Below are 24,631 nucleotides of genomic sequence, written 5' to 3'. Positions count from 1 at the left end.
GTGTTTTAAAATAAAATATCAAACAGAACAAAATTTCAATGCACCATTTGTAATTCGGTAATATGAGAGAATTGGTCAGGTGTCTGAATACTTTTGCAAGCCACTGTATGTATGTATGTAGTGCTTTTCATAGTGGACCACCATCACCAAGCGCTTTACAAGATACGAGACTAGGGTGTGTGATCTATGCATCAGTTGAAGAGTCACTTACAATAACATCTCACTCGAAAGACAGAGCACAAGGAGGTTAAGTGACTGGCTCAGGGTCACACAATGAGTCAGTTATTGAGCTGGGATTTGAACCTCCTGGTTACAAGCCTGTTTCTTTAACCACTGGACCACACAGCCTCCTATAAATCACTTGCTCTGATCCACAAGCACTTGAAATAAATGCTATAATAAATCTTATTTGGGATAAAGAGAAAAAGGTGAAGTTCAGAACAACCAAAGAAATGCACAGGTGAAAGTTTGTCTGCCTCATAATCAGATTTTTGGAAGGAAAAAGAAATATTGGGACTTCACAGCATTTACTGAACCCTCTCCTAGGAACCGGGCAAGCACTGATGAGCCAGACACCCTCCTCTTGTTTGGAATTTTTGTATGTTTTTACTAAAAAATAATAATAATATGAAACAATACATCCTTGTGTTTTCATTCCAATGGAGAGAATTCAGTCCTCCTTTAGTGCTCCTTTAGGGTTTCTGTTAAATTGCGAGGTCTGCCTAGGAAGGCAATTCCAGTCCACTTGCATCAGATGTACTTATTGTATCCTCGAGAAATTCACTTTGTATTTAATTTTCGATGAAATGTCAGTCCTTCATTTCTTATATAATTGAGCGTGACTGAGGTTTCCAGCTTTTGAAAACAACATATTTACAGAAATCTTTCAAAGCCAATTTGTTTCTCTTGGGAGCCTGCTGTAGGTACATTACATGTAATTTGGAGTGTATGTATTCAGTAAAGTTAGTGAGCCATTTTGCAGTGCTGCTGTGGAAAAATTATTAGCTGCAGATCAAATAAATTATGGGCATTTTTGGATTGCCTTGTAGCACTTTCACAGGGACAGATACCACTTGTGACATACTGTGTTCATGTTACTGTACCTAACGCTTTGAGATATTGGCTTCATACTCGGTACACATCTGTGTTCTATGATTCTCTAGGCCAGGGATCGGCTAGTCCAGAACGTAAAGATCTAAAGTTAAAAAATATTTTTCCTGTACTTACCACAGTCATGTTTGTTAATTTTTAAACAACATATTTGTTTATTTATTTTCTTTAGTCTGGCGTCTCTAGTGGCGCGATTAATATATCGCGTGAGTTGGCAGTACTTGCTCCAAGTGAAAGTAAAGAAAAAAAAAAAAAAAACAACCCAGCTTGACAAAGTGTCTGTCTGTAAGAAAGCAAAAGCTGATGTGCGTTCATGTCACGCTAGCTGGACAGAGGAGTTTGGATTTGTTCAGAAGAAGGATCGTGCAGTTTGTGCTTTCTGCTGTGAAAGTGGTGTATGTGCACGCTGCATTTGAAAGGTTGCCGACCCCTGCTCTAGGCCATGTTTGGTTGTGGGTATTGTACAAGAAAAATACTGTTTTGCTCCAAAATATGTGTGTGTGTGTGTGTGTGTGTTGTATATATATATATATATATATATATATATATATATATATATATATATATATATATATATATATATATATATATATTTTTTTTTTTTTTTTAATTTATTCTGAAGTTGTCATACCGGTAGTTCATCTCACACATCCTAGCAGTAGAATAGACTGGGGTCAGTAATGCTCAGTGATTGCTTTGACTAGGCAGGGCTCAGACCAGAGCTCCACTGATAGGCTCAATCTAAACACGACCATATCAGAGTCCATAAGCAGACAGAAATGCACACTGCTTTGTGTAAGGAGTGGCAATAACTGAAGAGTGTTTAACATCATATCTGAACGTTGCTGAGAGCAGGTGGGGCCCAGTGGCTTGACAGGGTTCAGCAGCCACACCGCAGATGAGGATTCCTCTGCCGCCTGTACTTTTCTGATAAGACAGTGTACTTGCTGAACAATGTGTGCCATGACATTGCACTGGTCCACAGTCTCTTTTACTGAGAGGGATACATGTAATGCTTGGTGCTTAGGGTACCCCCTTTTTCAGAATGTGAATCTTGCCCGAAAAAAAAAAAAAAAGAAGTCTATTCAATTTAATCAAAATTCAATAACTAAAAATATGCTTGAGGTGTGATGCTCAATGTTGTTTTTTACAAGCACCGTGGGACTGTGGCTGAATTTTAAATATGACGTGGGGTGTTTTTTGCAAGCTGTGTTCAACACATAGAGTAAAAATGTGTAATGTTTTGGATACTTGTAGTAAGGTTACTTACCTCAGTCTCTGTTTGTTTTCCAGGACACACCTAGAGCTGCGACAAGCAAGTATAAAAGGTAAGCAATGTCTTAATGTCTGATTTGATGTATTTAATAGTCATTGGCTTCTCTGAGGCAGTGTTGTCCAGTGGTTAAAGTCAAGAGCTTGTAACCAGAAGGTCACCAGTTCAAATCCCACCCTGCCACTGACTGACCCTGAGCAAGTCACTTAACCTCCTTGTGCTCCGTCCTGCGGATGATGTCCTGTTGTAAGTGTCTGCATATAATGCACAGATCACAGCCTACCTCTGTAAAAATATTATTGTTATTATTATTTAGCAGTCCAGGTCAGTTTCATGAATATCACACTTTTCATTTGTTCACAATCTTGCCTGTTTAGATATATGTGGCTGTAAGATTAATTGTGCAAATTGCTCATAATAAAAAGTCCCTCTGTTCATGAAAACACAAGTCCTTCTATATCATTGACATACTTCACAAGCAGTTCTTCCAAAACTTAAAGGCTGATTCAGGCAGCATAGACCAAGGCACCAGTAAAATTAGGGACTAATGCCTAATTCTGCTGAATAGTATAATACAAAGATCAAAACATTTCAAAGAAATCAAATGAAATTGATGCAGTAAGTGGTCCACTGCAGACAGTAACAAGAAACAAATGACATTTAATCTGCAATGTACAGTGCAGTTTAATGCACAAAAATTGTACTTGACCGATTATGTCAAGTTTTATGCAACACAATGGAATATATAACCTAAGGTTTTTTAATGACTATTCTTTAAGCATTGGTTCTCAAGACAAATGTTGGATTGCATATAAAAGATAAAACACAGGAGCTCATGCTGTATGCAGTGCATACCACACGCTTATTGTTGGAACGCATTTATGCATTAACAAGCTGCACAGAATCATTAAATTGGAATTTGAACCAAAAAACTGTGTGAATATGTGTTCCTTAGAGAGTTTGCCTTTAACTTTGGTGCATGAAGTTGCATACAGACATTTTTATCACCTGAAGTGAAAGCTGGATCTGCAGTTGAAAGTCAATTTCATAATTTTGAATTAATTGCTTGTTCATTTTGTGGAGACAGTGGCATTGAGAAAACTCTCCATGAGTAGTAAACGAAAGTATGAGGCTTTAAGCCAAAATGGGAGGAAGCGTTTGCTTTCACTGAAAACAGTGGTAAACCTCTGTGTCTCATCTGCAACAAATCGCTTACACATTATAGTGTGTACAAGGCGAGCAACCTCAAACTTCATTATGAAATAAATCACACCAAATTGTCACCTGACTAACCACCTGGATCAGACTTGAGGAGAAACAAGCTGGCCTATTTAAAAGCATGCCTCAGCAGTCGGCAGATGCTCCTTTTGGCGTTCTGCAAAGAAGCTGTAACGAGTCTTGTGTGGCATAGAATATCGCTCATGCCTTATTCCGATTAATGAATCTTTGTATAAAATTGAAGTGTTGGCGCTAAAGTAGAGAATGCATGTTTACAAGCAATATTGCATGCCTAAAATTAATATTATATTTACATGTCTTATGTCTCGTCATGAGCAGGTACTGTAATCTGTTTCAAAATAAACACAGTGCATTAATACACGCAACAGTCATATAAAAAAACTGCTTTTTTCTGGAAAACCGAGCATTCAGATCGTCAAGGGAAGAGTTTGTCAAAATGAAACCTTAAAAAATGTTTTTGGTGAAATCAGGGCAGTTATCGTATTTCGCTTCATAATAACAATGTTTTATTTAAAGTGCATAATACATACAGTATAGACTGACATAATGGAAATACACCACAGTGCACAGAACAGTAAAATACAGTACAATAAAAATTACATGACCTGTGCAAGGATCTGCAATGTTTTCCGTTCTTGTGTATTTTGTTGCCATCAAGAGAACTACTGTACTGCACAAGTGCAAAATTCTGTTATGTTCGAGAGAATGAAAACATTTTTTAAAACAATGCTAGTATTTAAACTGCCTTGCTAAGCCAAACTGCCTGTTGAGTCTTTTTTTTTAATAACTTTTATTAAGACCAACATTGTGCTAGGCAGTTGGTTCCACCAAATCATCAAGTTTTCAAAAGAATTTGACTTTCGACTCGCTTCTGTTATTAGCTGTTGAACATAATTAGGTTTCAACAGTTACAACTGCTGCCAAATAAGTAGTTTCCATTTCCTTGTACACCACTCTGATTATAATAATTAAAACCAGGTGTAGCAGTAAGACATCTTGTGAAGTTTTCCCTGACCTAGCGTCGGAGAAGCAGAGTGTGTTCCACTTGCGGTTTCCTTAGTATAACCAGTACAGGTTTGACTGTAGGTTAATATGATTTCTGACCGTGAATGAGCACATATTCAGTCTTCTGATTCACTATCCTACGTCTGATTTAATCTACAGTAAGCCAAGCCATACATATTGGGATGTTAAGAAAACAGCAACTGGAGCACTCCTGCATTGAAGAGAGAACACTGCTGTGTATTTTATACTGTAGGTGTCTACAGCATAAGACAGGATAGGAGGGCCATTGCATCCCTCTAGGGAAAGGCTATGGCACATAAGCAGAATGGCAACATTACTGTAGCATGTGCAATGAATAAACAGAGGGATTTACAGTAAGGAAATACAATGTGTAACTTCTGCTGTAATGAGTGTGTGGAGTAGATATAAAAGCTGTTTTGCATAGTTTATTCCAAACAAATACAGTAAACAAGCTGGTTTGGTAAGTTTTACCGATTAATTGGGCAAAAAAATTAAAAATTAAAAAACCTACAAAGAAATGTGGATGGGAATGTGGACCATTTGGTTATTTATGGTATGCAAACTTAGAAAAGTTGGGCTGTCTATACTGTAGCACTGATACGGTTTAACTTCACCGGCTTTACATACTGTAGCCACTCAGATTGTTAAAATTCATAGCGAGTAGAAGCAAGTAAGCTACTGTTCTATCCATTATTAACTGAGAAAACTGGGGAGTTAATGATGTGCACAGACTAATTATTTTGGCCCCTTATTTTTTTAACTAACTGATAAAAGCCTTTGAAATGTCATGTAAAATATAAAGTTCCGGATGAACTACCTACAGTATGTTCAAAGCTGGCTGCAGATGCAGAACATTTTCCATAACCTTCTCCCCCAAGCAACAATTTCCGCTTCAAAGTAAATATACATTACATTGGAGATAGAGATGAGCACTAGGTGAAATTGGACTTAATTAAAATGGTGCTCTACAAGAATAGCTTTTTTTTTTTTTTTTTAAAGCAAGTATCAATCCCTTAAGCAGTGGACAGTGGAAACTTTATAACGTTGGTTTGCATTGGAATACATTTTGTAAGTGTAGTTACATAGATAGAGGCCTTCATCAATGTAATCCAAAGGTAGCCAGTATTGGATAGGTTAATAGAGTATTTCAAAATGAAAGGCTGCCTTTTTATTATTGAAGAGACATGCAGAACGTGAATGCTTAATGCCATGCATCACTGGATGAGAAGCAGATGTGGAAGAGTAGAGTCTTTTCCTCAGTCCAAATGAGGTTAGCTCTGGCTTGCAGAACATAAGGACTGACTGACAATAGAATGCATGTTAAAGAATGTTGCGGCAGGCTGTCAGTTCCCACAGCTGCTTCTGTTTTAGGGATGTCAAAGTTCTACCATATACAATGCAGAGAATAATACGATATATAAAAATGAATGACCAAACATGAGCTAAATGGATTCTGACATTTCAAGGGCTCCATGTTTTTTTCTGTTTTATTGTTGGATGCTGGAAGCCAAGGGTAGCTCGAAAGAATTCAACCTTAATATGGAGAATGCCTGGCTAACTTGTGAATCAGAATTGGAATCATTTAAGCATATGGATTGGTAATGGTTAGGGAAGGCCAGTTTTGTTGCGGTAAGGCGATAGAAAAGTTATTTCCCAGAAGGACCCTGGTAAATGTGTTCTAACCAGCATTCTGCATCCCGGGTTAATTGAGCATACTAAATACTGTAGCATACATTGTAAAAACAACATTACATTATATTTGTACAGGCATCTCATGCTCTTCTTTTAATCAACATGCATCTATGTAATATAATGGCATTTCCTGGGTATTTCTGAAATTGAATTATAACCCAGGTTTTACTGGTTTTTTATGTGGCCTGTGTTTTTTGTGTTGTAGAGTTTCATGAACCATCTATTAAAAATGCACAGAGAACCACAGTGGAAAATAGCAGCCTTGGCTTGGATTGCAGGACTAGGGCAGGGGTCGCTGTGGTTGTTAATTCAGCAGGATATTTTGCATTTTTGTAAAGTGATTCTTACAGATGACAGTAGAGATTTAATAGGGCTCTTAAATAGGCCACTTTTTAAAGCGCGTGCTATCACTACAGATCACTGAAGGAAAGATATCTTTCCTGAAAGCTAAGAACTTGGTACTAATTGACAGCACTGGAGACTAAAACTGTTGTATGTCGACTTGCTTCACTAATTCAAGAGAGGCACAGGGGCACATTCGTAATTAGGTCTTTACATTGTCTTTCAGAGTGGAACCTTCTCAGAGTGGAACCAATCTCACAATCCATTACCCTTATGCCCTGTAGCATAGGGACGTGGCAGTATTGTGAATATTAAGACTCGGGTGACTTCAAGTGCAAGCAGAATTTGTCCACACATTTTGAATGGTTAACCTGGGTCCCCAAGCTTTTCAGACTACGTGGCAAACTAACAGGATCTCCAGACAGGTGGCTATTTTTGTCAGCCTGAGAGTGACCTAAAAAGTACTACAATGCTCCCTTACTGCCTAAACAAAAGTCCATCTCAGCCCAGAGAAAACAGTGTTTTTGTTTTTTTTTCTCCATTGGTGGTTAATGCAAGTGCCTTTATTTATTTATTTATGCTTGTATTTATTTATTTATGTAGCTCTGCGGCTCCTGTTCCAGATGAAGAGGTCCCTGGAAACTCTAAGTGCTATGCCAGGACTGACCGGACAGGGCACACCCGGCATAACCGGGAGCAGAACCCATCGGGCACAGTGCCTGCCAGAGGCCTGGAGAAGATGATCGAAGAACTTGAAAGGGTAACAACAATCAAATGTGATATCCAGTCCATTCTGTCCATGGAAATCTGAATGTATAGCACTGGTTCGAAAGCCGTAGAATATTGTTTTGATTGAGAATGGACATTGTCTATAGAGACTGTAGCTGCCACTTCATCCAAAAAAATAATTGAAAGTTTTGTACTGTGTTTTAGTGCTGATATACTCTTTTTGCCTTACACTGTCTCACTGTCTTGCGCTGTTTCTTTTTTCTGTGTAGTTCAGCCAAAATACTGTCAGCTGTTAAAGATCACACAGAGCTTGTTAAAGAAGAGCATGATTTTTGACCCTGGTGCTCTCTGTATTCCCTGAATTCCCCCCCCCCCCCCCCCCACCCCCCAACTCAGTATGGGAACGGGACCTATGAAAAGTTTGAAGGGGCTTTCCCATGAATCATTCAGAGTAGCATTTTTTTTTTTTTTTTTTTTTCAGTCCAGTGCTACAGGTCAGTGCCGTGTCACTTTCCTAAAATAGAATAATCTCTTCTAGACAGTAATAAAACCTGTTTACTGACAGGTAACCTTTCAAGGTCAGAACCATTTGTCTTTCCTGGAAAATTCTTGAAGTTCCGTATCCTGAGGGCTGTGTTCCATGATGCATTAAAGATCCACAAATGTAATCATTTCCTATAGGCCCACACGGGGGGGTGGGGTGGGGGGTGGGGGGGGGGGGGGGGGTGGGGTGGGTTGTGTATCTCAAGTTACAAAGATACAGCACATAATGTACCTTCGATGTCTACTAATGGTTGATGAACAAAATCTAAGGCCTTCCTTGGGTCAAATATGAGCTTTTTTGCAGTATCTCTTAGTTACTGGAAACATATCAGTTTCATTTGATGATAGGAAGCCAAGTGTAAGGATCTGCTGCTATATATTTAATGGAACATTCCACTGGCCCTGAATATGAAACACACTAAAATTGGAAAACGTGACATTGATTCTTCAGATATTGGGTTTGTAAAAGGTAATCAGAAATATCACTAATACAATAATATTGAACAAAACAGGTGGTCATGTGAACATTATTTATTCCCTGGCTATTGTCAATGATGGTGTGCCATAAACACCTTGAAACAGCATGGTGTGTGCTGCATGCATGGGAAAGTAGAGGAATCAGACCAGTTGGTAACACAGATAATCAGGAGTAGATTGGTGCTCAGTAAATATCTGTACTGGCAGTTACTTTCTATTCTTGGAGAAAGATTGATACTATTGAAATGGGAGACCATCTGGTTACCCCTCAAATACAAAAAAAAAAAAAAAAAAAGTATGTTCAAGGTTTATGTTCTCCTGTTCCAGGAACTTGCCAAGGAGAGACAGGAAAGTGCACAGCTATTGAAAGCTCACCAGGATAAAGACGAACTAATTGGGAAGCTAAAGGAAGAAATCGACCTCCTGAACAGGGTGAGCAATACTTATTGTAAACAACAACTAACAGCATATATTAATAGGCATATGAATGAACCACACCGGCCAGACTAGTCCCATGCTTTAGTGCCATGTGTCCAGCTGTACCCGGTAAAGCCCAGTCTCACCTTAGTCCCAACATCGACCTTGTTGCGCTGCAGTCACAATCGCTTACACATGAAACCATAACTCGCAATATTTCAAAGCACTGAAAATTGGAAGACTATTTGAAACAAGTATGTGGAAACGTCTTCCATGTCTGCTCAACCATTACTGCCTTTTGATTTATGTAGCAGTTGTTTCTGATGTCTTGGAAAGGTTAGAGTAGCAACCAAAATATATTTTCCTTCCTTTTTTTTTTCTCTTCTTTAAAGCCACCAGTTTAATAACTGTGCCGGCTGCATTTTATTACAACTTTAGTTGTGCTGCCCTAGGTTTTAGATTTCTTTTGATTTACAGTTTGTATTCTGAAATCTTTCTGCGGTTAAATGGAATTCCTGATGTTGTTTGGTCAGGAAATGGATCAGAGTAAGGACTGCTTTTTAATCACGGATGTGGCTGCATTGCTGTTTCAGCAAGCTTTCACTTTCTCAAGCCCAGTGCCAGTGTAGAACTTTTGCCTGATCCGGTAAAACAGCAGGAAAATTGAAACGTTCTTATGCCGCACTGCCTTTAACAGTTTCCTTCAGAAAGGAGTTTCTTCAGCTATTCCGCCATGTCAGGTAGAAGACTGGCCAGGTAAAGTTGCTGCCTCTTGTTATGATTGGCTGCTGGCGAGGGAGTTGGCTGATACTATTTTGGAAAGTTGTTTGCAGAGTGCTGCTGCTTTTTAAATTACATTTGCAAATGTATTTGGTAATGTAATTCATCCATACACTTAATCAGACAGTCATAAAATTGGAGTAAAACTGGTTCAGAAGGCAAATGTTTATTATGGTGTCATGAGTAAACTGAGACAAGACGGAACTTTTGGGCAGTTGGCCAGATGATTAGATACAATTTGTAGTAATTCTAATCCATTTGGTATAATGCTTGGCTTTACAAAACAACTAGTTTTTTCAGCTTGTTGTGGGTGTGTCAAATCTGTGTTATCACAACTAATGCATTCTTTTTTAGATTCACTTTGTGTGCTTTTATTTTTCACTACCTGGTGACTTGTGAATCACCCTGGTGGCCTGGACAGAGCGCTGCGATTCTTGTCTAACTTCCTAGTACATCTGATATAGCAGCTTTACACTCTGGAACACTCATGTGGAAGTAAAACAACACAAAAAAAGGTTGTAAGTCCCCAGGATGTGATGACTGGAACCGAATCATAAGAAAACTTAGGCATGATAACTAACATTGAATATCCATTAAGTTCTTGTAAAAAAAATAAAATAAAAATAAAAACTTTTTTTAAGGCACATAAATAACGCAGATTGAACATAAGTCATTATTTCACCAAGAATTTAAAAACACAAGTGTCAGACAGGTGTAACGACAGGCGATTTCTCGGCTGGCTTTTTCTTTTTTTTTAACAGTGATCTTCACCACTCCCTTCCTCCAAAACCACATTCACACTCACATGATTTTAAAAATGATGCAAAAAACCAAAATAAATTCTGCCATTTCTATATACTGGTAATTAGGCAGGCATCTGTTAGTTTGAACGTGTATCAGCTGTGCTCTCTTGGAATTAGAACATTGTGTGTGTCCCATTGAGCAAACACATTGAGAAGAATGATGCAGGTTATCTCCGAGCTCAAATATACAACACTAATCTGTTAATTCTAGATCTCAATCTTATTAGTAAGCAGCAAGTTCTTATAAATCTACTCGAGGACAGCTGTGTTAATCCTTCTGTAAAACAGATATTTCAACAGTTTAATCACGCAGCTGTTTGGGCATTATTCAGTAATCACTGAAATGCTTTCCTCGTCACTTCGTAAATGATTACTTCTCATTCTGCTGGAGAAAGTGCAGATTCGGTCATCACAAAAAAGGACTTTGAAAAACTTGCAAAGCATTAAACCAGCTCTGTTTTTATTGAGGCCGGGAAAATAATTGATAAAATTTATGTGTGGTATTTGATAAACCTGCTGTAGAGATTAAAAAAAAAAAAAAAAAAAGTTGAGGTTTCTAGCATTGAATAACTTTTTGATATTTGGTGATCCTGTATGAATAATTTATGTTACCGGGTCTTCTTTTGGAATCAATATTGTATTAATTTAAATTCAATGACAGAATGAACGGATGACTTTCACTGTTCCAGATTCCTTTGTGTTGCTAAGCCGATGCAGAGTTTGATCCTAAGTGATTCTCTGATCTGCTAAATATACAATACGTTTAAACATGCTTTCTTTTCCAAAGATTGTACTTGTTATATAAACTGAATACTCAAAGAACATTGTTAGAGTGCTGTGGAATAACTGCAGTACTCTGTGAACATTCATGGAGCATCCTCTGTTTATCTGTTGGTTACTGTTGCTATTGGTTAACATTGTGAAGTCATCCTGTAATCAACATTTCGCCTCCTGATGCATATTTGCATTGAGATTAGTTGCGAGATAAGCATGCATGATTCAGCTTTGCCATTTGTATATTATTTGGCCATCGTCACCTGTGTGATAAAAGTCTATGTCATATGCTGAATCTTGTACCTTATGACCAGCCCAGTTTTACAAATAGAAGGGACTAAGTTAAAACAAGGTTAAACAAGGTCAGAAGGGTTTATCCAAGATCATTTAGCACGTCGGTGGTTGAGCTGGGATTGAAATCTCTTGGCTTTTTGTACTTTACTGTAACCACTAGTCCTAGCTATCTCATTAAATAAAACCTCTCATGCAATCTGTTTTATAAATTCTGTGCTGGAAGACTGATGCATGGTGTATGCTATATTTTTTTTTTTTACTTCACTTTGGGTGTAACCAAGCTGGAAGTAGTTTGAGCCAGAACAACAGTGTTTAACCAATACAAATAAACAATATTGTTTGTTTAGTTGGGTCGATTAAGTGGCCTAATGGCATATGGAAAACTACAAAGCACTATGTAATTGAATATGGTAATGTTACATTATTCAGCAGGTTTCATTCCACTTTATGAAGCAAAATTACTTCATTCTGCAGGGTGATGCAAAAGTTTTGGCCATAGCTGTACATTGTAGCTACTGAGCTGTTATTACAACCTGAAATGGATAAAAGTGATATGCTTACATTTCCATTAGCTTCTGCATTAAAGTTGTGCTGACACTATTGAATGTTGTTAAATAGTTAATACCAATCTTGTTTACAGCAGGCAAAATTTCAACAGATGAAATAATGGTCCATCAGACTTGGATTAACCTCTCAAACATCCTTCATTATTAATAGAGACTGTCTACTGTGCCCGTTGTTTGGGTTAATGATTAATATGCTGGGAGCATTGTTAATTTATTATGAATTCCAAGCATTCCCTGTCACTGTGAAGACCTGAGTGCACGTCTCATCACACTCATCAGTGTGGGCTTTGCTAATTTACCCGAACACGCACACACAGCCAAATGTAGCATTACTAATTCAGAGTCTTTGCCAAGTCTTGTTTTTTGTGAGTGAAATAAATCTAATCAAACCTGTCACATTTTTCATAAAAAAACATTGACATTTATTCACAATAATTCCTCCCATTGCACTTGATTTTGGCTGTTCATTGATCTTCAGTATGTAAAAGATAACATTAAATTTGATTGATTGGTGGTTTTTGGTCAACCTTTTACTTGTAGTGGATGAACTTGACGTGATCTGGTAAAATTACAAATAAAGTATATGTGAGCTTATCTCATTATTACCAATATGCTGTACAGGGACCCCTATTAACAGGCAATCTTCTGTATACACAGAATCAGAATCCAGCAATGAGAGAGTCCTTGAATTATATTCCTTGGACAATTTGGTTCTAGGTTTCTCATTGTAAATATTCTAGTTAGAAGAGAAAGATGTATACAGTGTAGCAAATCAAAGTGGTGTAATGTGACCCATAGAGGCGTGACTTGTTAACCAAGCAAATTGTTACTGGTGCCTTCCCCCTTGTCTTAAAACATGCTTACGCATCGGGGTCAATGTAAAAGTCCTGCATTCTGAAATGTGCCCAAATCTTCCAGCACATTTTACGTATCAGAAAAACAGGGCAATCACCTATTTGCTGCCCTTACAAACCCAATAAGAAAAGAGCCCACCATTTATTTTATGAACTGAAAAAAGCAAGCGTAATTCCTAGTAAATTTAGACATTTGTAATATGTAATGTGTTGGACAATGTCTGGAATAAAATAACACACTTGGAAATCGTTACACCAAAATATACTTTTTTTTTTTTTGGTCATCTTCCTATGGTGTGTTTTTTTGTTTTGTTTTTTTTTAACTTTTTTTTTTTTTAACTAGTTCTGTAACTTAATTATCCACCTAATATATTCCTGTAAAACTAATTTATTATTTTATATCAAACACATTTAAACTAAATTAAAAAAAGGAATATGCATTTATCCAAAAGAATGTTGAAATAATATTGGAATACAAAAAGATACATGTCCGTTTCATTCAACTCAAATGAAAGTCTATGAAATGGTCTTTTTTTTTATTGTTTTTTTCCAGGATCTTGATGACATAGAGGATGAAAATGAACAGCTCAAGCACGAGAACAAGACCCTTTTGAAGGTGGTCGGGCAGCTGACCAGGTAGAATTGGTTCACTGCTGGAAGAAACAACCGGGCAGCTGACCAGGTAGAATTGGTTCACTGCTGGAAGAAACAACACAAAAAAAAAAACAGCTACAAAAAAGACCTGTGAGTACAGTATGTGGCGCTGTGTTTATAAAATTGCATATTTTATGGAATGGGTGGAGAAAAAAATAATTTAAGAAAATCAGCAGCTCGTTTTTCTGTCTATCATGAAACTGGCTGAAATGAAGGTCTCTTATTAAAGCAGCAGAAGTGGTACAGTTCATTCATGATTAATGTGTCTTTATCGATTCCCCAGTGGCTCGCCTACTGTAAAAGCGCTACCGTGTGGAGTGCAGGGTGAGCCATGCGATCAAAAGCATGCAGGTTCAAGTCTCGACTGCAGCAAGATGACGATCTTGAAATACTAAAAGAAACAAAGTAAATGCAGTGATGAACGTTTTGACTAGAAGTCTTTTTTGATGGCTTTGCTGTTGAAACGACATTAAAGACTTTGGGAGACTTCTAGCTGAAATGTTTGTGATTTGAATTTATTTAACTTCTTTTAGTATTTCTAAATGTAGTCCTGTTGAGTGTTTAATAGTTTTATGTACAGTTCTTTGGGCTCTTCTGTGAAATAAGCAATCTCATAAATACAGCGTAGGCAACATCCCAGCGTGTTTATAAGGGAACACTAATTGCCATTCATGATTTGTGCTTCCTACAAATCAGTTAATGATTTTTTTTTTTTTTTTTTTTTTTAATTCATTGAAAAGTTTTGTAAATGTTATGAAAAGCAAATTCTGGAACAGTGAGAAGAGCTTGGAATGAATTGACTTTGATCTGTTAAGCGGCAATAAAGCTCTCGTAGATACACCATGTGTTAACAGGAGCACACAGCTGTTGATTTGTTTTGCCTTGCATCAAACATGTTGGGACTTTAAAAAAATTAAAAGCAGAAATAAACTTAAGCAGTAATTGCCAAAGTTGTCTGGTTTAGTGGGATCTACCTGTACTTTTGGGTTGAAACATATTTAATGTAAATGTATTGTACATAGGGCCATAGATTTGGTATTTGAAGACTAAATAAACTAATGTATTTAAGAGACCTTTTGTACTAAATGCTACAAGTCTTTGGTTCATGATCATATAGATGAAAAAGGGGCCATATCTTGACGATTGAGTATCTGGAATTGTTTCTGACTATTATGAACTGCAGTGAAGGGTCAGTTTGTTTACACTGTATCTACATCATGATCAAGTACCATGCAAGTAAAAAAAATAGTTAAGCAGATAAGCGTATCCTAGTTCCAATTAAACCAAGCTGAAACACTTTGGATCTTACATTTGTTGAAGTATTCTTTTGTAGATAGTGACCGGTTAAAAATAAATAAAGCCTGGTGCTTTTTTTCATTGTGTTGATCATTGAAATCCTGATGTGACGACAAGTACATATTTAAACAAACAACAGTACAAGCAGTAAATGTTAAAATGATTTTCCACAAACATTTCTGTTAATATATGCAGGCTTGTACTTTAAGGTAATGTAAATAAGCTAGCAAGCTTTTCATAACCCAGATATGATATGATAACATTTAATCTGAAACAAACCTATTTTGAACTAGAAGGTTAAACACAGGAATGTGTTTTTGTTTTTTTATGAGTGGAATGTCTTGATTTTTATTTAGTAATTCATTTTATGGCAGTTTATCTTTGTAAGAAATGAATCGGTTATATATTGTTTTATGAAATGCATTATTTGGGCTGCTTTAAGTTTTGGGATTTTCGGTAGAACTCAATAGATCTTTTTATCTGTATTAAAAATGCTTAAGTATATAGTAATCTATTGTGATTTATAATGCCATTGTTAACACTTCCCATTCATGTCAATGTGCACATTTTTACTTGGTTTGTATAATGAAGATCTTGTTAGCTGTCACCAGTAACATATGCATGTACAGAAGAGAATATACATTTAATAAAGGTTTGATTACACTTGTATTCCCTGCTGTCCTTTTTGTGTTATTTGAATTCATATTGAAGTTATAAATACTATCAGGAAATCAGCCTGTGCCCCACAATGGACAATGCATTAGTAAGACCTCATCTTGAATACTGTGTTCAGTTCTGGTCCCCTTGCTACAAAAAGAATATTGCTGCTCTAGAAAGAGTTCAGAGAAGAGCGACCAGAATTATTCTACGTTTAAAAGGCATGTCATATGCAGACAGGCTAAAAGAATTGAATCTATTCAGTCTTGAACAAAGAAGACTACGCGGCGATCTGATTCAAGCATTCAAAATTTTAAAAGATATTGACAATGTCGACCCAAGGGACATTTTCGAGCTGAAAAAAGAAACAAGGACCAGGGGTCACAAATGGAGATTAAACAAAGGGGCATTCAGAACAGAAAATAGAAGGCACTTTTTTACACAGAGAATCGTGAACCAACTCCCCAGTAATGTTGCTGAAGCTGACACCCTAAGATCATTCAAGAAGCTGCTTACGTTAATAAGATACTAACAACCAAACGAGCAAGATGGGCTGAATGACCTCCTCTCGTTTGTAAACTTTCTTTTGTTCTAATATTTATTTAGTTATAAAACGAAAACTGAATAAGATGTCTGTGTTATAAAGTGCCAACGCAGCTTTTCTTCAATTCAGATACTGTATCAAAAGGGAGAGACAGAAATAGAAGTTGGACTGAGAAGTTGTTTATAGTTTGAACAACACCGGTACTGTATTTACTGAAGAAATATTGCATGAATCACTAATATAGGGAATTGGGGGACATGCTGTAGGAGTGTTATATCCGAGGCATATTACAACCGAGAGCCTTGCAGCGAGGGAGCACTGACTTACTCGATTAGTGTTTTTTGGGTTCATGTGATATTATGACCTTTTACTACTTGCTTAATTCTAAAAGCACAGTACTGTGATAAAGGGTCCAGATCGACTGGGGGTCAGTTTAAGGAGGATGTGTTGAAGGTCTGGTCCAGGATCAGATCCTTGATAGGGAATAAAATCTTGCATATCTGGGATCTTAGCCTTATAACCTGAAGCAGCATTCGTCCAATGTGGTACCTCACACAGTATCTCAGAAACCATCGACAGAGCAGACATTTGAAGGGTTCACCAGATGATGCCAAACACTTTAAGATATTGGCTTCACATGTAATCTACACAGCTGCTGCTGCTGAGCTGTATAAAGTAGCCTGTACCTCCCGGATAATGCCTGGGACGTTTCCTATCAGAGAGAAATTCCTAATACTTAAGTCTTTTTTTTATGTTTTAAATGCAGATAAGATTGATTTCAAGCTATGTCATGTACGGTAAGATTCCAAAATCATTGATTGTAGGTGAATCCATGTAATGAGTGCTGCCTAAGACAGCTACCTGCAAGCTCTTTGTGTGCAACTCATGATAATGAAAGACTGAGCTGAACTCACAAGAACAGGGTCTTTGTAGAGGTTTTGAACCCTTGGTATAGAGGTCAGAAAGCATGTTTTACTACAGTAATGCACACATAATGGGGTTGTTGTTCAGAAATCGCATCACACCCACAACTCAATAGAACAAGCTTATAAAATACATGCATTCTCATCAAACTGTCACACTTTAACTCATCTCACCATTAAGAATGCATTTTATGAACAATCTACACGTACAAGAAATGTGCAGATTGAAGTAAATTCATTCTGTCTCTTGAATGCTAAAAGTGGTACCCCATGTATATTTCCCACTATACCTGCCTATTGGATGAGACCTCATGAAATACTACTGGGATATTGCATGATGCAGCCTGTTCTTAATACTATTATATTGAGTTATGAAACATCAGATTAATTTCAATAATTAAATAATTATTAAAAAATAACAAAAAAAGCTGTAATGGCTTCCTATTACAGACAAGGAAATCCATTCCAATTTAGATCCATAGAGCACATTCTGTGGTCAAGGCAAGCGAGTGTCTGTCCATGCATTCTGATGTACGATTCTAAGGTTGGTTTCCTATTTCTGTCACCTTGTGACTGACGTACTGTGTTTAAAGCAAAGGGTTACATCCTGAATGGTATTATTATAATTGTGATGACAATATGTTGCTACTTTTAGCAGTTCAATCCATGGTAAATTTCTATGATAGTTTTGTGGTTTCTCATGCATCTCTCTCTCAGTGCATAGATTTTTTTTTTCTTTTTTGTTTTTGATACATGATAACTGCAGTATGACAGGTTTCTGAGTTCCTTTGACTGAATTGAATTCTGCTGTTTCACCAGAAGACTTCAAAGCCTCGGGAAGTTTAAGCTTTTAGACAGTCAGCTGTGGAGAAAGACATGTGGTGGGGAATAGAAATGACCAGCCCTATTTAAAGAAATCTGTTTCGAGAATAAAAAAAAGAGTTGAAACTGTTATTAAACAGTCAGGGACAGTTAGTTATCCAACTGTGCATCCTTTCCAGAAACACACTTTAAATAACCCATGAGTTAAAGCTGTGGGGATAGGGCACATTTATTTGGCACAGCATTTGAGCAACTCCTGATCAGTAGCTGTGTTACCACAGGATATTGAGGTATATGGAGCATGACTACTTGCAAGAGAGAATGCTCCCTGAGCTAATGTCAAATTGAAGAGATCTTTGAACAGTTGCAAGTGAAAACCAGCTGCATGGGGAAAAAGACACAGAAAGAAGAAAGTGCAGAGTGATTGCTACACTTCCTTGCAAAAGTAAAACGACCAACGAAAGGACACTCAAGGATAGAGACAGATAATATCTAGTCTTAGACAGCAACAGATAGATAAGAAAAGTGGTCTGCTTGTTTCAGGCATTTTTCCCAGAGTCAATAGCAGCTCTGAATACATTTCTAAAAAAGCAGTTTGTGTTTGGATAACCCTGGTGTTACGGATTCCAATACCCAAGGTACTGTCTCCTCACTCAGCTTGATTGATGAATTTTCTTTTAAAATGAAAAGTTATTTTACATATGCTAATTTCACTGTACCACCGGTATGTGGAGATATCCACAAGATTAGCATGCCCTTCAATGTATTGCTAATTAAGAGCCATGTTGCAAACAACTGTAACTGTTTGATATGCCAGACACAACAAAGAAGAGCAACTCATTAGAAAGTAAATGGGGAAAAAGCCCCAGCGACAGCGAGTGGAAGCGACAGCAAGTGGGAGAAGTACAGCGTGGAAAAGTACAGAGCAGTTTCGAAGCAGAAAGGAGAAATTGCATCTTGAATTGCTTTAATCAGAAAACAGAGGACATTGGGGAAACACAGCCGCGTGTGTTTTTCTGATAACAAACAAGCTGAAACTCGGAGCAGCTGATTCAAATTCACTGAGACACGGGCGAGGGGAGGAGCCGACAGCACAGCAGAACAACGCAGTTAAACGAGGCAGTCTTCCCAGCGACAGCGAGTGGAAGCGACAGCAAGTGGGAGAAGTACAGCGTGGAAAAGTACAGAGCAGTTTCGAAGCAGAAAGGAGAAATTGCATCTTGAATTGCTTTAATCAGAAAACAGAGGACATTGGGGAAACACAGCCGCGTGTGTTTTTCTGATAACAAACAAGCTGAAACTCGGAGCAGCTGATTCAAATTCAGCGGCGTTTTGAGACACGGGCGAGGGGAGGAGCCGACAGCACAGCAGAACAACGCAGTTAAACGAGGCAGTCTTCCCAGCGACAGCGAGTGGAAGCGACAGCGAGTGGGAGAAGTACAGCGTGGAAAAGTACAGAGCAGTTTCGAAGCAGAAAGGAGAAATTGCATCTTGAATTGCTTTAATCAGAAAACAGAGGACATTGGGGAAACACAGCCGCGTGTGTTTTTCTGATAACAAACAAGCTGAAACTCGGAGCAGCTGATTCAAATTCAGCGCCGTTTTGAGACACGGGCGAGGGGAGGAGCCGACAGCACAGCAGAACAACGCAGTTAAACGAGGCAGTCTTCCCAGCGACAGCGAGTGGAAGCGACAGCAAGTGGGAGAAGTAGCGTGGAAAAGTACAGAGCAGTTTTTGAAAGCAGGTTGACGGCTGCAGAAAAAAAACCCTCAACATGGTCTTCAAGCCAGTAATCTGTGACACCTGCTTGATGTGGGAAATCCGAGAAAACCCAGCGGAGCTAAACCAAGTGTGCGTAAAGTGCCGCGCGATCCAGGATTTGCATAAACTAGTAAGTATGCTAGAAATGGAGCTGGAAGAAGTGAGACAGCAACAAGATCTTGAGGAACTGGCACACCCACAATTCATGGAAGTCTGCATCACCCCTAACAGACTGAAAGCCACCAGGGAGATAGAAGGTCAGAACAGCTGGGTTCAGGTAGGCAGAAGCAGGGAAAAAAAGAAACTTCGTCAAACACAACCACCAGAAATCAAAACAACCAACAGATTTGAGTCACTTCAGAATTTTGATGAGCAGAACCAACAACAAGAGAATGAAAGGAACAACATCCAGGACCCTATTGACAGTGGTGACCAGACAGCAAAAAGAAGGGAGGTCATGATTGTTGGGGACTCCATATTGAGAAACACAGCAAGTTCAGTTCGCAGTTTGGACCCCCTTACTACAACAGTGTGCTGCCTTCCGGGAGCCTCGGTCAAGCACATCACTGAGAACGTGGACAGGCTCCTAGAACGAACAGGAGACGACCCGGTAGTAGTCGTCCACATCGGTACAAACAACATTGGAAGAGACAGACCAAAATCCCTGCAAAACAAATTCAGAGAGCTAGGAAGGAAATTAAAAGAGAAAACCAAAACTGTGGTATTTTCTGGTATACTACCCGCACCTTGCAAAGGACCATATGGACAGCTGGAAATAATAAATCAAAACCAATGGTTGAAGACGTGGTGCACACGGGAAGGCTTCACCTATCTTGATCATTGGACCACTTTCTACAACGAGGACTATCTGTATAGACGGGATGGACTGCATTTAAATAACAAGGGAACTAGTCTACTCGGAGAAAAGATCCTCGAGCAGGTTCGGAAGCATTTAAACTAGAAAGGAAGGGGGGAGAAATAAAAAAAAAAAACAGAAGGGAGACCGCATCAAAACAAGAACAACAACTCAGGTAAGACAACCATTAAATGTATTTATCTAAATGCTAGAAGTATCAGAAACAAAATTCTAGAACTTGAAGCTACTGCACTAACAGGTAACTATGATGTGATAGGTGTTACAGAAACGTGGTTGTCTGAGAGTGATGGGGACGAATATAATATTTGTGGGTATACACTGTATAGGAAAGACAGGCAGGACAGAAGAGGAGGAGGGGTAGCGCTATACATAAGAAACAGTCTTGAAGCCCAGGTGTTAAACCTGGACAAAGAAAATAAAACCGAATCAATATGGGTCAGAATAACAGACAAAAATTCAAAGTGCATAATAATAGGAGCATGCTATAGACCGGCAGATTCAGACGGTGAGCAAAATAATCTGTTATACAATGACATTAGAAATGTGTGTAGCAAAGGAGAAGCCATACTAATGGGGGATTTCAACTTCCCCCAAATAAAATGGGAAAACCCGGTGGGTAGCGCGAAGGATGAAATAGAAATGGTGGAAATGACAAATGACTGCTTCCTAACACAATTTGTCAAGGCACCCACTAGAGGGGAGGCATGCCTTGATTTAGTCTTTTCAAATAACGAAGATAGAATAACTAAAACAGAGGTCAGAGAACCACTGGCAAACTCAGACCACAACATGGTCTCATTTGAAGTGTTTTTTAAATCCTCAAAAGTAAAGACTAAAGCTAAGGTTTACAATTTTAGAAAAGCAAACTATGAAGGTATGAAACAGAGACTAACAGAAGTAGATTGGAGTAAAATAGAGAAAACACCCACAGAAGAAGGATGGTTGTTCTTCAAAAATGTAGTACTAGAGGCGCAAAACAATTATATCCCTAAAGTAGACAAATCTAAATGTAAAACTAAATTGCCAAAATGGTTTAATAGATCAATTAAAAAAAATATTCAGCGAAAAAAGGCACTTTACAGAGCATTAAAAAAGGACCAAAAAGAAAGTACACAGAAAGAGTACACAGAACTGCAAATGCAAGTCAAAAAGGAAGTTAGAAAGGCCAAGAGAGAAATAGAAATGAACATTGCTAAGGGAGCTAAAACCAATTCCAAAATGTTTTTCCAATATTACAACAGCAAGAGAACATTCAAAGAGGAGATTAAATGTTTAAGAGATACAAATGGCAAAATCGTAGATGAAGAAAAAAAAATAGCAAATATGTTAAATGATTACTTTTCACAAGTTTTTACAAAGGAAGATACTGACAACATGCCCCACATGTCATCCAGTTCCTATCCAGTTTTAAATAACTTTAGCATAACTGAGGCAGAAGTGTTAAAGGGACTAGGAGCTCTTAAAATAAACAAATCCCCTGGGCCGGATGAGATCCTCCCAGTAGTACTCAAAGAAATGAAAGAAGTAATTTACAAACCGCTAACCAAGATCATGCAGCAGTCTCTTGACACAGGGGTGGTACCGACAGACTGGAAAATTGCAAACGTAATACCGATCCACAAAAAGGGAAACAAAACTGAACCAGGTAACTACAGACCAGTAAGCCTGACTTCTATTATATGCAAACTTATGGAAACTATAATAAGATCCAAAATGGAAAATTACCTATATGGTAACAGGGTCCTGGGAGACAGTCAACATGGTTTTAGGAAAGGGAGATCGTGCCTAACTAACTTGCTTGATTTTTTTGAGGATGCAACATCGATAATGGATAATTGCAAAGCATATGACATGGTTTATTTAGATTTCCAGAAAGCTTTTGACAAAGTCCCGCACAAAAGATTAATTCTCAAACTGAACGCAGTTGGGATTCAAGGAAACACATGTACATGGATTAGGGAGTGGTTAACATGTAGAAAACAGAAAGTACTGATTAGAGGAAAAACCTCAGAATGGAGTGTGGTAACCAGCGGTGTACCACAGGGATCAGTATTAGGTCCTCTGCTATTCCTAATCTACATTAATGATTTAGATTCTGGTATAGTAAGCAAACTTGTTAAATTTGCAGACGACACAAAAGTAGGAGGAGTGGCAAACACTGTTGCAGCAGCAAAGGTCATTCAAAATGATCTAGACAAGATTCAGAACTGGGCAGACACATGGCAAATGACATTTAATAGAGAAAAGTGTAAGGTACTGCACGCAGGAAATAAAAATGTACATTATAAATATCATATGGGAGATATTGAAATTGGAGAAGGAATCTATGAAAAAGACCTAGGAGTTTTTGTTGACTCAGAAATGTCTTCATCTAGGCAATGTGGGGAAGCTATAAAAAAGGCTAACAAGATGCTCGGATACATTGTGAAAAGTGTTGAATTTAAATCAAGGGAAGTAATGTTAAAACTGTACAATGCACTTGTAAGACCTCATCTTGAATATTGTGTGCAGTTCTGGTCACCTCGCTATAAAAAAGATATTGCTGCTCTAGAAAGAGTGCAAAGAAGAGCGACCAGAATTATTCCGGGCTTAAAAGGCATGTCATATGCAGACAGGCTAAAAGAATTGAATCTGTTCAGTCTTGAACAAAGAAGACTACGTGGCGACCTAATTCAAGCATTCAAAATTCTAAAAGGTATTGACAGTGTGGACGCAAGGGACTTTTTCAGCCTGAAAAAAGAAACAAGGACCAGGGGTCACAAATGGAGTTTAGAAAAAGGGGCATTCAGAACAGAAAATAGGAGACACTTTTTTACACAGAGAATTGTGAGGGTCTGGAATCAACTCCCCAGTAATGTTGTTGAAGCTGACACCCTGGGATCCTTCAAGAAGCTGCTTGATGAGATTTTGGGATCAATAAGCTACTAACAACCAAACGAGCAAGATGGGCCGAATGGCCTCCTCTCGTTTGTAAACTTTCTTATGTTCTTATGTTCTTAAATGTACAGATTGGCCAAATTGTATTACTCTTTGAAGTGGAAATTGCTGTCAGATTGGAATCTTATGGTTGCCTATTGTTTTTGTTTTGTTTATTACAGGTTTGGCACAGGTATGACTCCGGGATAAACACTGCCAACCTTGCGATTAAGTGGCAAGAAACTAATTTATCATATCTGCATATGTGAGGAATAGGTCACATCTGCTTTGCAATACATTCTGTAGCTGTAGTAAATCCATCCACCATCCAGTATTCCTTGATTAAGCAGTACAATTGAGAGGAACTGGTACCAGAAGTTTGATCAATCAGACTCCTGCTAAATCTTCTCCGAACTGACTAGACTTACCACAGCAAGAAAAAGACTCACCTGAGGAGTTTATACAGCTAAAAGAGGAACATTTATTTAATCTGGGTCTGACTGCTTAAACCCCTCACTCTTGAACATTTAATTTCAGTATATACTTCATTGAGTGGAGTTCTGAAACTCGGGATGGGGTGCAGCAGGTGTGACTTTCTTCCCCTGTTAATAATTAGCATTTACATGTGTGCCTCTTATGCCATTATAAATCCTTGTGTTAACACAAAATCAAAGGCAGTAAAATAAAGTTATCCACCCATCTGACAAAAAAAGAAAAACTAACTTTAACCTAATTACAAATAGCCAAGTAATAATACGTTTAATTACACATATTCATTTTGAATACGTTCCTTAAAAGAACAACAACTCATCTGTCCTTTTCTTGATCTGAATTGTTAGCAAGAACCTTGAGAATGACATTTCATGTGAAACCTTTTGAAATTAATTGGAACATTTCATGATGAAACACTCCAAGATTCAAGATACAGGGAGAGCAATTGCTTTTACAATTCACAGCATCTCGTTTATCAAAAGCACAACCGTAATAATCGAATTCCTCTTACTTACAGTTACTCCAAAACTGAATTCCGAACCCGATTCAAGCAACCGGTGAGGAATTGTTTGATTTGTCATGCTTTGTTTTCCATGGCTAAAGTCAAAATGACACCTAGAACAGCTGTGTGAGTGATTATTTAACAATAATTAATAATGAAAGTGAGGAAACTGGATCATGATTGAGAGTTTGTTTTAGGGTCCAAAGCAGATGTATGGCCCTAGTTTATGTTACAATGGAAGACTACTTTAAAGCTACAGTGTTCAAT

At 38.0% G+C, this 24,631-nt stretch overlaps 1 protein-coding gene across 1 annotated transcript in view; it reads left to right on the top strand.

The window, feature by feature from the left end:
- LOC121318050 (PRKC apoptosis WT1 regulator protein-like) overlaps positions 1-15,538 on the top strand; it is a 63,879-nt gene extending 48,341 nt beyond the window's left edge. The window contains exons 4-7 of the mRNA XM_041254286.1: positions 2,404-2,438; positions 7,286-7,442; positions 8,759-8,863; positions 13,473-15,538. Of these exons, the coding sequence (XP_041110220.1) occupies positions 2,404-2,438; positions 7,286-7,442; positions 8,759-8,863; positions 13,473-13,559 (384 nt within the window). The 3' untranslated portion in view covers positions 13,560-15,538. The remainder of the gene's footprint in view (positions 1-2,403; positions 2,439-7,285; positions 7,443-8,758; positions 8,864-13,472) is intronic.
- The last annotated feature ends 9,093 nt before the right edge of the window (positions 15,539-24,631 follow it).

The sequence above is a fragment of the Polyodon spathula genome, chromosome 7 (genome assembly GCF_017654505.1).
Source record: "Polyodon spathula isolate WHYD16114869_AA chromosome 7, ASM1765450v1, whole genome shotgun sequence".
In the NCBI taxonomy this organism is placed as follows: Eukaryota; Metazoa; Chordata; class Actinopteri; order Acipenseriformes; family Polyodontidae; genus Polyodon; species Polyodon spathula.
Note: the sequence above shows the minus strand (reverse complement) of the source record. Positions and strands in the feature narration are given on the sequence as shown.